Source organism: Myotis myotis, unplaced genomic scaffold (assembly GCF_014108235.1).
Source record: "Myotis myotis isolate mMyoMyo1 unplaced genomic scaffold, mMyoMyo1.p scaffold_m19_p_8, whole genome shotgun sequence".
NCBI classification, from domain to species: domain Eukaryota; kingdom Metazoa; phylum Chordata; class Mammalia; order Chiroptera; family Vespertilionidae; genus Myotis; species Myotis myotis.
The window spans coordinates 32,686,133-32,701,525 of record NW_023416390.1 but is presented as its reverse complement, the minus strand read 5'-3'; the positions used below and the strand labels follow the sequence as shown (position 1 = coordinate 32,701,525).

General features: G+C 45.4%; 2 protein-coding genes across 22 annotated transcripts in view; one reads left to right on the top strand and one right to left on the bottom strand.

Moving 5' to 3' along the window:
- The window catches only part of LOC118661312 (UDP-glucuronosyltransferase 1A1-like), a 69,011-nt gene extending 61,162 nt beyond the window's left edge, over positions 1-7,849 (bottom strand). The window contains exon 1 of the mRNA XM_036319235.1: positions 6,771-7,849. Within this exon, the coding sequence (XP_036175128.1) occupies positions 6,771-7,625 (855 nt within the window). The 5' untranslated portion in view covers positions 7,626-7,849. The remainder of the gene's footprint in view (positions 1-6,770) is intronic.
- A 5,396-nt stretch (positions 7,850-13,245) lies between these two features.
- The window catches only part of USP40 (ubiquitin specific peptidase 40), an 81,685-nt gene continuing 79,537 nt past the window's right edge, over positions 13,246-15,393 (top strand). For 13 of the 21 annotated variants that reach the window (XR_004969431.1, XR_004969432.1, XR_004969433.1 and 10 more), the window contains exons 1-2: positions 13,392-13,914; positions 14,358-14,577. Coding sequence is in view for 16 of the 21 variants with exons in the window: in XM_036319937.1 (XP_036175830.1) it covers positions 14,376-14,577 (202 nt within the window). In the remaining 5 variants the exon portion in view is untranslated. The other 8 variants (XR_004969435.1, XR_004969436.1, XM_036319948.1 and 5 more) reach the window with 6 other exon arrangements.

The following is a 15,393-nucleotide window of genomic DNA, read 5'->3' as shown; positions in this document are numbered from 1 at the left end:
TTTTGTGCACCGGGCCTCTAGTCCTATCTAATGAAAGAGAAACATGGTAATGAGCGTACGACTGCTACCCTTCCCATTGGCTAATCAGGGAGATATGCAAATTAACTGCCAGCCAAGATGGCGGCCAGCAGCCAGGCAGTTGACGCAAACAGGGAGGCTTGCTTGCTTCAGTGACGGAGGGAGCCAAGCTTCCCCACCTGCCTTGCTGGCCTCTCAGCTGCACTCTAAACAACATTGTAACAAATATAGAAGCTAAACAAAACCCCGGGCTTCAGCCAGCAGGACCGCAACATTGTTTCAAATACAGAAGGGTAAACAAAGGCCAGAAACCTGCTTTCAGCAGCGGAGGTCTCATAGCTGGAGCCGAGCCTCAGAGCTAAAGCTGGCCCAGAATAAAAAAAAAGGAAAAAAGGATAGGTTGGGAGCCTCAGTCACCCGCCAGCCTGAAAATGGCCCTCAGCCCCTCACCCAGGCTGGCCAGGCACCCCAGTGGGGACCCCCGCCCTAAAGGGTGTGTGACCAGCTGCAAACAGCCATCATCCCCCTCACCCAGGCTGGCCAGGCACCCAAGCGGAACAACACCCTGAAGGGGGTGTGACCAGATGCAAACAGCCATCATCCCCTCACCCAGGCTGGCCAGGCACCCAAGCAGGACCCCCACCCTGATCCAGGACACACTTCAGGACAAACCATCCGGACCCCACCCATGCACCAGGTTTCTATCCTATATAGTAAAAGGGTAATATGCCTCCCAGCACCGGGATCAGCGGAGCCGCCAGGCCTCCCAGCACCGGGATCTGCGTGACAGGGGGCAGCGACCAAACCACCTGATCGCCCTGCGGCTCTGTGTGTGACAGGGGGCGGCGCCCCAACCCTCTGATCGGCCCTGCTCTGTGTGTGACAGGGGGAAGCTCCCCAACCCCCTGATCGTCCTGGGGCTCTGTGTGTGACAGGGGGCGGGGCCACAACCTCCCTATCTGCCCTGCTCTGTTCCTGACAGGGGGGAGCTCCTCAACCCCCTGATCGGCGCTGCTCTGTGCATGACAGGGGGGAGCTCCCCAACCCCCAAATCGCCCTGCGTCTCTGTGTGTGACTGGGTGCGGCGCCCAAACCCCCCCCCCATCAGCCATGCCATGAGTGTGACAGCGGCGGCACCCCAACCCCCTGATCTGCCCTGCTCTGTGTGTGACAGGGGGCGGTGCCCCAACTCCTGTATCGGCCCTGCTCTGTGAGTGACAGGGGGTAGCTCCCCCACCCCCTGATGGGCCCTGCTCTGTGTGTGACAGGGGGGAGCTCCTCAACCCACTGATCGGCCCTGCTGTGTGTGAGAGGGTATGGAGCCCCAACCCCCCTGATGGGCCCTGCTCTGTGCATAATAGGGGGCAGCGCCCCAACCCCCCGATCAGCCCTGCTCTGTGTGTGACGGGGGTGGCGCCGCAACCTCCCTATCGACCCTGCCTTGAGTGTGACAGGGGGCGGTGCCCCAACCCCCCAATCGGCCCTACCCTGAGCGTGACTAGGGGTGGCATCGCAACCTCCCAATCCGCCCTGCTCTGTGCATGACAGGGGTTGGCACTCCAACTCCCCAATCAGCCCTGCTCTGAGCCCGACCAGGGGCTGCCCCTAGGGATTGGGCCTTCCCTCTGCCACCCAGGAGCAGGCCTAAGACAGCAGGTCGTTATCTTCTGAGGGGTCCCAGACTGCAAGAGGGCACAGGCCGGGCTGAGGGACCTCCTCTCCCCCACGAGTGCACAAATTTTTGTGCACCGGGCCTCTAGTCACTATAATAATTGCTAAGCAGATACACAAAACAAAAAGATCTGAAATATACTGTCAAAAACATGAAGCACAAAAGAGATAGTAAAAATATAGTCCTTTTGAGTATTTTCAAACTCTCACACCTATCAGAAAAAAAAGAAAGTGAGTATGAGGCATGTCTTACCAAATTTTAAAACTTACTGCAAAGTTACTCTGATCAAAGTATGAGACTGGCACATGAATAGGTAAATAAATCAGTGGGACAAAACTAGAAGTGCAAGAGCAGATGTAAATAAATATGGAAGTTTTAAATATTATAAAGATGCATTTCAATTCAGTGGATGAAGAATGGATTTTGTATTAAATTATGATAGGACAATGGACTCTCCAATCAGAAAAATAATAAGTTAGTTTCTTATTTTATATCAAAAAAATCTCATTGCAAAAAAATTATTAATATCAGAGGACTTAAAGAAATTAAGACACAGTATGGAAAATATGTTTATATATATCCTGGGCTTGGAAAAACCTAAACAAGTTGAAATCCAGAAACCATTAAAGAAAAAGTTAACCAGATTGACTACTCAAAAATGAAAAACCTGTATGACAAATAAGAAAGAAAAGCCCAGGAAAAAATATTTGCAGCATAAATAAAAAGCCAAGTGTTAATATTCCCAATACGCAAGAGACATAGAAATTAGCTCTACAAAGAAAAATATTCCTACATAATCTCCAAAATTTATAGGGAACTCATACAACTTAACAAAAGGAAGATATACAATCCAATCAAAAAATGGGCAAAGGACCTAAATAGACACCTTTCGAAAGAGGACATTCAGAAAGCCAAGAGACTTATGAAAACATGCTCAAAGTCACTAATCATCCGAGAGATGCAAATAAAAACAACAATGAGGTACCATCTCACACCTGTCAGACTGGCTATCATCAACAAATCAACAAACGACAGGTGCTGGAGAGGATGTGGAGAAAAAGGAACACTTGTGCACTGCTGGTGGGAATGCAGGCTGGTGCAGCCACTATGGAAGACAGTATGGAGTTTCCTCAAAAAACTACAAATGGAACTCCCATTTGACCCTGTGATCCCACTGCTAGGAATATATCCCAAGAAACCAGAAACACCAATCAGAAAGGATATATGCACCCCTATGTTCATAGCAGCACAATTCACCATAGCTAAGATCTGGAAACAGCCTAAGTGCCCATCAGTAGATGAATGGATTAGAAAACTGTGGTACATCTACACGATGGAATACTATGCTGCTCTAAAAAGGAAGGAACTCTTACCGTTTGCAACAGCATGGATGGAACTGGAGAGCATTATGCTAAGTGAAATAAGCCAGTCAATGAAGGAAAAATACCACATGATCTCACTCATTCATGGATAATAGAGAACATTATAAACTTTTGAACAATAATAGATACAGAGGCAGAGCTGCCTCAAACAGATTGTCAAACTGCAGCGGGAAGGCCGGGGAGGGTTGGGGGGCAGGAGGTAGGGGGGTAAGAGATCAACCAAAGGACTTGTATGCATGCATATAAGCATAACCAATGGACATAAGACACTGGGGGATAGGGGAGGCTAGGGGACTGTATAGGGCGGGGGGGGGAAAAATGGACACATATGTAATACCCTTTGTATTACTTTAAGCAATAAAAAAATAAATAAATAATAATAATAAAAATAAATAAATAAATAAATAAATAAATAGAAAAATATTCCTACAAAAGATGATGGAAATATGTGAATACATAATTTACAAAAAATGCAAATGACTAATATATCTATGAAAATTGAAGCAGCCATGTAGAATTTTTTTACCAAACATTTTAAAAGTTGGAACACAGCTGAAGCTGGAGATGATATGGAAAACCTAGAACTCTCATGCACTGTTAACCAAAGTGTAAGGCTGTTCAATATTTTGGAAGCTCGTGGGGCAGGGAAGGTGGGTGGAGGTGGAAGAGGGCAAAGTGGGGATAAATGGTGATGGTCAATTAAATAAATAAATAAATAAATAAACAAATAAATAAAATTTTGAAAGCCATTTGTCAAGTGTGTAATATGTGCATAGCATTAGACCCAGCAACCCTATTCCCCAGCAGTCTGGCCCATTATAATAAGAGCAAGATTATGGAAATGTGTGAATGTAAAGAACTTATTTTAAAATGTTTAGTACAGTCTTACTTATAAATAGAAAAAGTAAGAAAAAAAAGCTTAACTATCAATCAATATTGCTTACTTGAATAAACTACAGTACACACAAAGTAAAGAATCTTATGCAACTCTTAAAAAGAATGTCACACATTCGTATGTAACAGCAGTAAAAAGGTCCATGATTTACAGGCAAGTGTAAAAGGTAAAGAACAATATGTCCAGTCTGATACTAGACTTCGTTTTCATAAAATGAGTGTGAGAATTTACATTAGCTATATGCATATATGTAAAATAACTTCAGAAAAAGATGTACACAAAACTGCTAAGAGCATTTTCCTATTGTGTAGCACTGGATTAACAAAAACAGATGTGGAGGAGAAACCAAGATGATGGCATAGGTAAACACCAGAGTTTGCTGCCTCACACAACAACTTCAAAAATACAACTAAAAGATAGAACAGACATCATCCAGAAGCACAGGAAGGCTGGCTGAGTGGAAATTCTACAACTAGAAGGAAAGGGAAAAGCTTACCGAGACTCAGAGGAGGAGCGGTGCAGAAGTAAAATACTAAAGTACAGAGGCGCATGCGGAGCAGGCTGGCGGCTGAGGGCACGGTTTTCTTTTGCAATTGGGAGGGAGTCTCACGCTCTGAGCTCCAGTTCCGGGCAAGTCTTTGGGAACCCAGACTCACACAGAAGAAGCGGGACTGTCTGGCATCGGTCGGAACTCGAGGGCAGCTTTCTCTGGGAGGTGCTTGCAGTGATAACCGGGACATTGAGAAGCGGAGCCTCTAAAGGCAGGACTGAGAGCAGCCATAACTGCTAGTCCTGCCCTGTTGATCCCACAAGACCCGCCCTGCCCAAGCCCTGCAGGCAGGCTTTTGCTGGATAGCCTCAGGCAAAGGCTAGATTAGCACCTCCCTAGAGAACCAGGAGCGAGTGTGCCCAGTGGTCAGAGTGGGACCATCCAGTTTGCACCTCCTTGGACCCTGAAAGGACACACTCAGGGGGCAGACTCAGTGAGCACCAAAGCCCCATTGAAGCAAGTCTTGCCTTGGTGGGGTGTCTCCAGCAAAGAAGTTCTCCCACTGCAGACATAGCTGATTCTCACAGCCAATCGGCCTGGAGGTCAATTCCTCCCAGTGATACCTACAACCATCAAGGCTTAACTACAACAAGACTGTGCACAAAGACCACAAGGGGGTGCACCAAGAGTGTCCTCCTCAGGTAATTGGGGAGGCTGAACCACTGGGCCCTAGAGGACACTTAGCACAGAAAGCCACTTTATCAACACAGGGAAGCATAAAAAAATGCGGAGAGAAAGAAACAGGACACAAATGACAGAAATGGAGGAAAGCAAACTACTGGATATAGAGTTCAAAACCACACTATTAAGGTTTTTCAAGAACTTTCTAGAAGCCGCCGATAAATTTAGTAAGACCCTCGAAAAGACTGGTGAGACTGCCGATAAATGTAGTGAGATCCTCAAGAAATCTAGTCAGACCCTCGAGGTTATGATAAAGGACCAACTAGATATTAAGCATACACTGACTGAAATAGAGGATATTATACAGACTCCCAACAGCAAACTAGAGGATCGCAAGAATCAAGTCAAAGATTTGAAATATGAAGAAGCAAAAAACACCCCACTGGAAAAGCAAAATGAAAAAAGAATCCAAAAATATGAAGACAGTGTAAGGAGCCTCTGGGACAGCTTCAAGCGCACCAACATCCGAATTATAGGGGTGCCAGAAGAGGAGAGAGAGCAAGATATTGAAAACCTATTTGAAGAAATAATGACAGAAAACTTCCCCCACCTGGTGAAAGAAATAGACTTACAGGTCCAAGAAGCGCGGAGAACCCCAAACAAAAGGAATCCAGAGAGGACCACACCAAGACACATCATAATTAAAATGCCAAGAGCAAAAGACAAAGAGAGAATCTTAAAGCAGCAAGAGAAAGAAAGGCAGTTACCTACAAGGGAGTACCCATACGACTCTCAGCTGATTTCTCAACAGAAACTTTGCAGGCCAGAAGGGAGTGGCAAGAAATATTCAAAGTGATGAATGCCAAGAACCTACAACCAAGATTACTTTATCCAGCAAAGCTATCATTCAGAATTGAAGGTCAGATAAAGAGCTTCACAGATAAGAAAAAGCTAAAGGAGTTTATCAGCACCAAACCAGTATTATATGAAATGCTGAAAGGTATCCTTTAAGAAGAGGAAGAAGAAGAAAAGGTAAAGATACAAATTATGAACAACAAATACACATCTATCAACAAGTGAATCTAAAAATCAAGTGAATAAACAATCTGATGAACAGAATGAACTGGTGATTATAATAGAATCAGGGGCATAGAAAGGGAATGGACTGACTATTCTTCGGGGGGAAAGGGGTGTGGGGGATATGGGAAGAGACTGGACAAAAATCCTGCATCTGTGGATGAGGACAGTGGGTGGGGAGTGAGGGCAGAGGGTGGGGTGGGAACTGGGTGGAGGGGAGTTATGGGGGGGAAAAGAGGAACAACTGTAATAATCTGAACAATAAAGATTTAATTTAAAAAACAAAAACAAAAACAGGTTTTATTTCTTATTGTGTTTTCCAGTATTTTTGTATACAATGTCTTCAATTTTATACAAATAAGTATCAAAGGGGACAACTCTATAAAACTTGCTAACACAGAATTAAATGAATTGACACAAAATAGTTCATTAAACTGGGAAGGAATTCCAAATGCAACTAATGTAAATTACAAATTATGGTTCAGTAAGACATGTTTGTTCTCTTTCCTGTCCAAGCCACACTATTCTGAGCATGGAAAACTAGAGGTAACTCACCTGTGACAATCGCTTTCCCGGGTGGCAGTTGATGCCGCCAATGAAGATCATGTTGGGCATCACAGGTCTTGGATAGTCCAAAACAAAGTCAGTTCGTAACAACCAAATGGATGGTTGGCTGTATAGGTCATATGCTGTGACAGTTGTCTGGAGAATCTCAGAGGCAACTTCTAAACCAGTTTTGAGAAAATAGCCACAAAGTAAATGTTCCTCTAGGTGGAAGATGAGATTCCGCACTTTCTCCCTGAAGGTCATGGCATTAGAGAACCCTAAGAGAAACCTCGGAACATAAGAAAGAGGGCTGGGGCACTGTGCACCTTCTTCAAGATAGTGGCAAAATAGTCCCCTGCTGAAGACCACAGACGGGAGTGAAAAATATTTGGCTACAATTAAGCCACACATGTCAAAAGGGTCTAGAAACACCGCATCAAAAGAACTATCTTCTATGTATTTTACTAATTTTTTGTCATTAAACAAATTCCTACAATTTGAAAAAAAGTATTTAAAAACACTGTTTGATGGATTCATTATCAGGGCAAATATACTTTGATCCCGAGTTTTCCATTGAGAGTCAGCAAAAATCCGGAACTGATCATTCAGATCCTCCAGAGTGTAAGACGTGGAATAAGTCTTTACAGTATAATTGGATGATTGTCCCAGGCGCCAACTCACCTCTGGCCTGACCACGACCACCTCATGCCCTCTGTGGCTGAGTTTCTCCACAACGGATCGCATGGTAAACCAGTGGCTCCCATCCATGGGGATGACCAGCAGCTTGCCTGCCTGGGCAAAGCCAGGTGCCAGCAGGAGACACACACATAGAGGAAGGAGGCCAGTCAACACCGCAGGAGCCATTGGATAGCGGCAGCCTGGAGCAGCCCAGCTGTCAAGCTAGTGTGATACAGTCCACGGAAGAAGTATAGGCACAAAACCTGCCCCAAGAGTAGTCTGAGGATAAAATCCAATATTTCCTTTAGGACAAATTCCAAAAATGCAAGCTTTATTGAAACTTACTTTCTTTTTGACCTTTCTGAGTACGCAGGGTCCAAAAATCATTGCTTAATAGTTCCCTTTGTAAACCAGCATTGAAGTCATGGCACTATCTTTGCCCAGGTAAAGATCAAAACTATTTTTTTGTTGTTGCTGATGTTGTTAATCTTCACCTGAGAATATTTGTTTCCACTCATTTTTAGAGAGTGGAAGGGAGGGGGAGAGACAGAGGGAAACATGGATGTGAAAGAGACACACCGATTGGTTGCCTCCCGCACCCACCCCGAGAGGTGGGGATGAGCCTGTCAACAAGGTACATGCCCTTGACTGGAACTGAACTCTGGACCCTTCAGTGTGTGGGCCAACCCTTTAACCGTTGAGAAAACTATTCTTATCAGGAAAATATATCATTCAATATTTTCTTATGAGTAAATCACTGGCAATGGCTGGTTTTGGGTTTTTTGTTTGTTTTTTTGTTCTGATACTTGAACAGCAAGGATGAATTTCAAAATAATTCTGCAGAATAAACTTAGCCAGACAGAAGAGTCCATGTTGTGTAATTTCACTATTGTATTTCTTTCCCCCTTTTTTCTTCTCTCTCTCTCTCTCTCTCTCTCTCTCTCTCTCTCTCTCTCTCTCTTTCTCTCTCTCTCTCTCTCTCTTTAAATGCTAATCACAATCCTTCTTAATAAATTTGATAATCCACTAATAACACATGACCTTCAGTTTAAAACGTTCCTGTTTATAGCATTTGGGTACAGATTGCATAACAAATAGATTAAGTAACAGCATAGATAAGGAAACAAAAATGCCAATAAAATTGCAAGTTTTTCAGGCCAGGTTCATGGTTTTTTACCTTTGCCAACCACTTGGGTCAAAATCCTAATTTTTGTAAGAGTAATCATGAACCTTAAAAGAGTTGGCCCCAAATTATTACTGCTTGCAGGGGTGGGGCCCACAGGCATCTGGGGGTCACTGTAGATGTGGTGTGCTTCTCTTTAATGCAGGAGGCCTTATGACTAAAGTTTTAGTGAAAAACATTTTTAGAAGGCTATTTAAAATTAAGTACACTTTTGTACCCATCCATTGCCTGGATCTCCTCTCCTGTCAACATGGCCATTCTTTCCTCAAAAAAAATTTTTTTTAAAATTGATTTCAGAGAGGAAGGGAGAGGGAGAGAGAGATAGAAACATCAACGATGAGAGAGAATCATTGATCAGCTGCCTCCTGCACGTCCCGCACTATGGATTGAGCCCGCAACCCAGGCACATGTCCTTGACCAGAATCGAACCCGGGACCCTTCAGTCAACAGACCAATGCTCTATCCACTGAGCCAAACTGGCAAGGGCCACATGGCCATTCTTTAGCCCATCTCTGAAGTAAGCTATTTTATCTGTAGACATCCCAGACTTTGGGGAAGCTCTTCCTTATAATAACAATTCAAAAATTGCCCCCCCCATCCTAATTTATTTGTTCTGGCCATACAAATTACATTGTAATAGCATTCCAATTTTACCTCACTAGCTTCTAAGAGTTAATATATCCAAAACACCACTTTTGAGTTCCCTACCAGAGCTTTCCTCCTCTCCCAGTTTGGCTCAGTAAACGCTATTTTCATCTACCTGGTGTTTTAAGTAAAATAATGTACAAGGCATCACTCTCCCACAGCCCCTCCATTCAAGCTGTGTCAGTCAAGGTTCAATCAGAGAAGCAGAACCACCAACACTACCAATAGTCAGGGATTTGTCATAGGGATTTGACTCATGTGGGAGCTGGTTGAATGTATCTCTGTAAACAATCTTTGCCTATGATGCTAGAGTTTAAGGACACCAGGGTGGGTCTTCTGGAAGGAATCAATAAGCTTGGATCCCCAGGAATGAACTTGGATCTACAAGAAGGGACTAGAATCTTGAAGTGTTCTTATTACCTCCAACCTTGATGATGTGGGGGTCCTGCAGGACAAGCTGGTGCTCTTCCTCACCGAGCTAAACACACACCTAGCCCAGGTGTGGGAGAAGCTGAAGGAGGAGTCAGGGCAAGGAAGGGCAGGTGCAGGTCCAATTGCTGCTTCATGCCAATGAGGTGAGTCTGCAGAGAGGTGACAACATGTATGAGCTACAGAAGTGCCTGTCCCATACTTCTGCATGTAAGAAAACAAAAATTGCTCCTGCAATTTCAGGTAAAAATGTCTCTGTGACTAACCCTAATCAGAAATAGGAAGGGAATTCTGGGAAACAAAATTCAGCTTAGCCCAGGTGATACATTACAAAGCCACCACATGACCATGTCTCGTCCTACCTCCAAAGTAGATCTCACATCTACCCCGCTATCTAGTGCCTGACATCATTCCACCATCGTCTCTTACTTGAACTCCAAGAACTGCCTCATAAATTAGTTTTTCTGCTTTCCTTTTTGCCCTGAAGACAGAAGTCAGCGGGGTTTGTTCAAACATCAATCACTATGCTATCTTTTGCGTAACACCATCGAATGGCTTCCCACTGCAATTAGAAAACATCCTTGCCTTGGCCAAATGGTGGGTGAGTCCACCTCTTTAACCAGTTGCCATTTGCTTTCTCCACTTATTCAAGGCCTCCTTTCTATGTCTGGAACAGGACAGTTTCCCACCTCAGGACCTATGTATTTGCTGTTCTCTCAGCCTGGAGGGGTCTTTCCTGAGCTCTTCCTGTGCCTCCTCATTGGGAAGTTCTCCTTTAAGAAGTCTGCTCTGAGGCCAGTATCAGAAACAGCCCCCATCCTTGCCATTTACTGTCACATTCCTCTGTTATTTCCCCCAAGTTACTTATCACTACAGCTATCATGTAGCTTTTTCTTAGTTTCGTTCACTATAAAGTGAGCTCTATGAATTTAGGGGCCTATATCAGTCAGATAAACATTAAATCTCAAACTTCTAGCCCTTTGCCTGCCACTTAGTAGATGCTCATTAAATAAATAAAGATGTTTACTAAATATTTATTAAAGAATGGATGAACGAATAAATGAATGAATGAAAACATAAAAAAGCAACTCATTATGGCTCCTTGCCAGGGAACCGCTGAACCTCAGCCTGAGTGATTGATCCAAACTTCTCTGCTGGGACTGGCCAGCAGACCCTGAGGGATGGATGAATGGATTACTCTAACACACATTTCTGTGAAAGAGAGGCTAAGGGGCTGCTTGGCAGGAGGCACCAAAACAGCTCTGAGTGCCTGCCTCCTTAGACTTTTATTGTAATAACAGCTTGAACTAAAATTAACCTCTAGATACAATCAGCAGGGTAAGTATCCTTGAGAAAGCACATGCTTCTACAAGGTCGGGTTTAAAGACTAAACATAGAGATTCTGCCGGGAGCCGGTCCATCCTTGCTGTTTCAAGGGACCTGGCATATATGGCATACTGTTCTTAATATGTTTGCTCACCTTCTTGGCACTATGTGTTTTAACCAAAGTCACCTCTCTGAGAAAGGTTGTTTCCCCAGGTAGGGATTTTCCCCTGAAGTTAGGGAGGGAATAAAACCCCTTAACTAAGTGCCAGGCGGGTAATTAATCACTTTAACTACGAACAATCATGCTTAAGCTACATAATCTTTACTCCCTGGCATGGCAATCACAAATGCCCTAACCTTTGGAATAGAGATTGATAGGATTGGAATCAAATGGTATAAATACAGATGTAACAAGACAACAGAACACAGAAACTGGAGACAGAACCTACACACAGAACCTAGACACAGAGCCTACACAGAACCTAGAGACAGAAGAACTTTGCTGGAGAGAACATGGCAAAAGATCCTGGACAGAAACTGGAGACAGAACCTAGAGACAGAACCTAGCGAGAGAACATGGCAAAAGATCCTGGACAGAAACTGGCTACAGAACTTAGTTGGAGAACCTAGACAGAACCTGGCTGAAGAACCTGGCTACAGAATCTGGCGACTGAACCTGGCTGGAGAACCTGGAGAACCTTGCTGGAGAACCTAGTGAGAGAACTGAACCATAACTTGGCTACAGATCCTAACCAGAACTTGGCTAGAGATCCTGGCTAGGCTGCTGATCAACTGAACGTTGTCTCCATGTCATTCCTTCTTCGCCGACTCCGTCCACACCTTTGGGGACCCCTGGACCTGCTGGGGTCGGACCCCGACAAGATTCCAGCAAAACACCCGGGGGCTCGGACTTGTTTGGAAAAGTCAAGGCAGGGGCTGCCGCCTTCAGCAAGGTTCCCCTAGAGGCCACTGACCTTTCGGAGAATCCTCCTTACAGACTTTCCAACCAAGCCCCGTGTTTCTCCACACTTCTCTGGTCTTTTTCTTTTACAGAGCAGGTTTTTAATCACCTGCTGACCTGTCTGGCTCCTCATAGTCCATCTCATGATCACTTTCTGGAATTGGGCAGATGCACTCATTTCAGAGACATCTCAGTCTCCATGCCAACAATCGTTCTGGTTTTAACAGCCCGTGACCTGATGGAGCTAACCTTCTGGTGCTCATTCTTGATCAGGGAATGGAAGTTTGAGGAATATCTACAATTTGGAAGAGGGGAATGAAGCACAGCCGGTAAAAGAGAAGCAAAGTGCAGAAAGGGAAGCAATAGGATAGTCTGCCATGGGGCCAGGGAGGAGAGTCTTGAAGCCAAGGGGCAGTGTGGCCAAGTGAAGACTAATGAGAACTGAGAACAGACTTTCCCACTGCAGTTTCCTAGACCTTTGACCTCTTAGCTGGTGCGCTGCCTCCAGGCCTTTCCCTACCAATACTTTGGAACACTCCAGCTACAGGAGTCTCCCTCAAGTATTCCTTCTACAAATCCCTTAGTCTGGCATTCACTAGGACTCCTGCCTTGCAGCTATTCTCGATTTCTCCAGCCTTTAGCTGAAGTCCAGAGGATTTTCTCCCTGTCTTCCTCATTCATTCCAGGGTGGAAGCTGGATTGGATTGGGGAGATGCCAGAAGTCAGGCCTACATACATAAGCTGCTGACACAGTCCACTAAAGGTATTCAAGTCAGCAAGAGAGGATACTTTCGAGGTATTTTTAGTGTATTCTTGTGTATTTAGAGTTGGTGCAGACAAAACAAACATTGAGGTTATTATAAAGGTTCAAGGCTACGTGGTACATTTTTTACTAGAGGTACACTGGAGAATGTCTTTGAAAGTGCATAGCCAAGCTGAAGGCTTACACAAATGTTTCCTTTGTTTAGGTAATTTGGGAATTAGCCAATGCAAAAGACAAGTGATCTTTGGGTATTCCACCGCAACTAGTGCGGACTGCCAACAGCAATAAGTATAAATTTTAAGTGTGATTGAATGAGCGACCACCTGACCTATAGGGCCTGCGGACCCGGGAACGGACGAACTGACGAACTGACCGGGGAAAGCAAGCGCTCCCCTCCCACCCCGACTCCCAAACGCCCGGGACAAAAGAACTACATTGCCCATAAGGCCGGAGCTCCCGCGGGGCATCCTGGGTCGCGTAGTCCGGGTTCCACAAGTTGCTCACGCTGGAAGCTGCCGGCGACACGCCTGCGCCAACATGGCGGCGCCTATTCGGGGCGCATCTGTTCGCTACGGGTTTGGGCCGGGGCGGGGGTCTGGGCTTTAGGCAGTAAGTGGAGCTGGCGGCCGGGGTTCTGGGGAGGGATCTGGGGGGCGTAGGGACCGTGTGGGCGGCACGGCCTGAGGAGGGAGAGGCGAGGGACTTCCGGGCCGGCCCGGGGACGCGGAGTTCTGGCGTCGGGTCAGTGGTCCTCGGCAGGAGGACTTCGGCCTCCTCGCGCCCCGGGCACGGGGTGACTGGGAGGGCCCGAGGGCCTGGCCTAGGCCGGGAGTGGGAGAGGCGGGAGTCCCGGCCACGAGCTCGAGGTCGGACTTCTGAGTTCCACTGCTTGTGCTTCTCTTTTGAGGAAAGCGTTGAACAGGAAAATAAGTGCATTTCAGCGTTTCCCGTCACTTAGGCGCTGTGCAGGGAGCTTTGCATTTCTCGTTTCCAGGCGGCCCTCCGCCGCGCCGCACTCACGGGAGGCCCGGAGCGGGTGGCCTGGTCCCTGGGGCCGACGTCAGGACCGCCGGGCACCGACCCCGGCCTTTTGCTCCGTAATTTTCATGGTCGTGAACCTCCTCGCGACTCTCCAGCCTGCGGGCCACGCACTTAGCTGCGGTAAAGGGTAATTAGCTCCGTTGAATTCATTCCAGTGTCATGATCCGGTAGGAGGAGTATGCGAAGCAGAGATTTTAGGGAGGGGTTGACCGCCCCGGGTCCTGGTCGGCTCTCAGGGCCCAGGCTGGCCTCCGCCGCCCGGCAGTAGGTCGGCTGTGGCGACGGGTTTCCTTTGTTTTCCTTCGTGAGGCCAGGATGCCTTTTTAAGAACGGCGGCGGCTCGTGGTGAGCCAGCCCCTGTGCACTCAGCGCCTTTCTTTAACCGTCGCTTGGTTGTTTCAGTGACTCCGCGTGCTAGGTGGGATCCCATGTTACGGGGAAGGAACACAGGTTCAGTCACTGGCCCGGGGAAGACTTGGAAATAGAGACTCCCAGGGATCAGGGAGGGCGACGGGGAGAAAGTCTGTTGTAAAAATAAAAGCATTTTATAACATGTCCTCTTTCTTAAAGGTAATATTTAGTTTCACAATGTTTGGGGACCTATTTGAAGAGGATTATTCCAGTGTATCAACTACTAATCAGTATGGAAAAGGAAAAGAATTAAAGGCCAAACCACTGGAGCCACCTGCTCCTAGAGAGTTTACCAATTTAAGCGGAATCAGAAATCAGGGTGGAACTTGCTACCTCAATTCCCTTCTTCAGACTCTTCATTTTACACCTGAATTCAGAGGTATGCTATATCACGTGCGTTTGCTTAGTAGCCCGTAACCCTCATCTCCAAGCCGTTGTGCAAGATCACAAAGAGACAGAGTATCGTAAAGGTGTATTCTACAGCCTGTGTTTGTTGTTATTGTGACACACAAAGTGGTAATGTGGAGCTTAAGTTATCTTAAGTATATTCTATGTAACCCCTGTAATATTTAGTAACAAAATTTAGAAAGGCAGTATTACTTTTCTAATTCTTATCATTGAAAAGACAACATAAAGACAGTTTTGTCATGAGTACTGGCCTTCATTATTGTTATACTATTTGTATTTTTGAGTGTTAAAATTTCTCCAAAGTAATAAACACATAAGCCAGAGTTACCCAAAGCAATTATATCATTTGGGATGGGGAGGGGTGTCACGTTATTTAAACAGTTCATAATCTGCCGTTCTGCAATTCAGAAAACTCTGACAACCTGATATGATCTAAATTTGTTTGAGTGTTAGAACCTGACCTGATGTGAAGCCTTTTATAGTCTAGTTATAATATTCACTCGGTTGAATATTCATTCATTTGTTACAGGAATATTAATCTTCTTGATTAACAGGTACTGTTTGTCCCAGACCCTGCTGAGGGTGTAAAGTTAACATCATGTTAACCTTTTCTTCATATTATCTTTCTAAAATCTGGAAATAGTGAATTTCAAAAACCCAAGAAAGATGTTAGACAAAGGGATTGTGTGCAAGGAACAGAAACCCACTCAAATTAACTAAATTTCAAAGGGAATTTATTATAAGAATGTAAGGAAATATCCCAGAAATGACCTACAGGAAGCCAGCC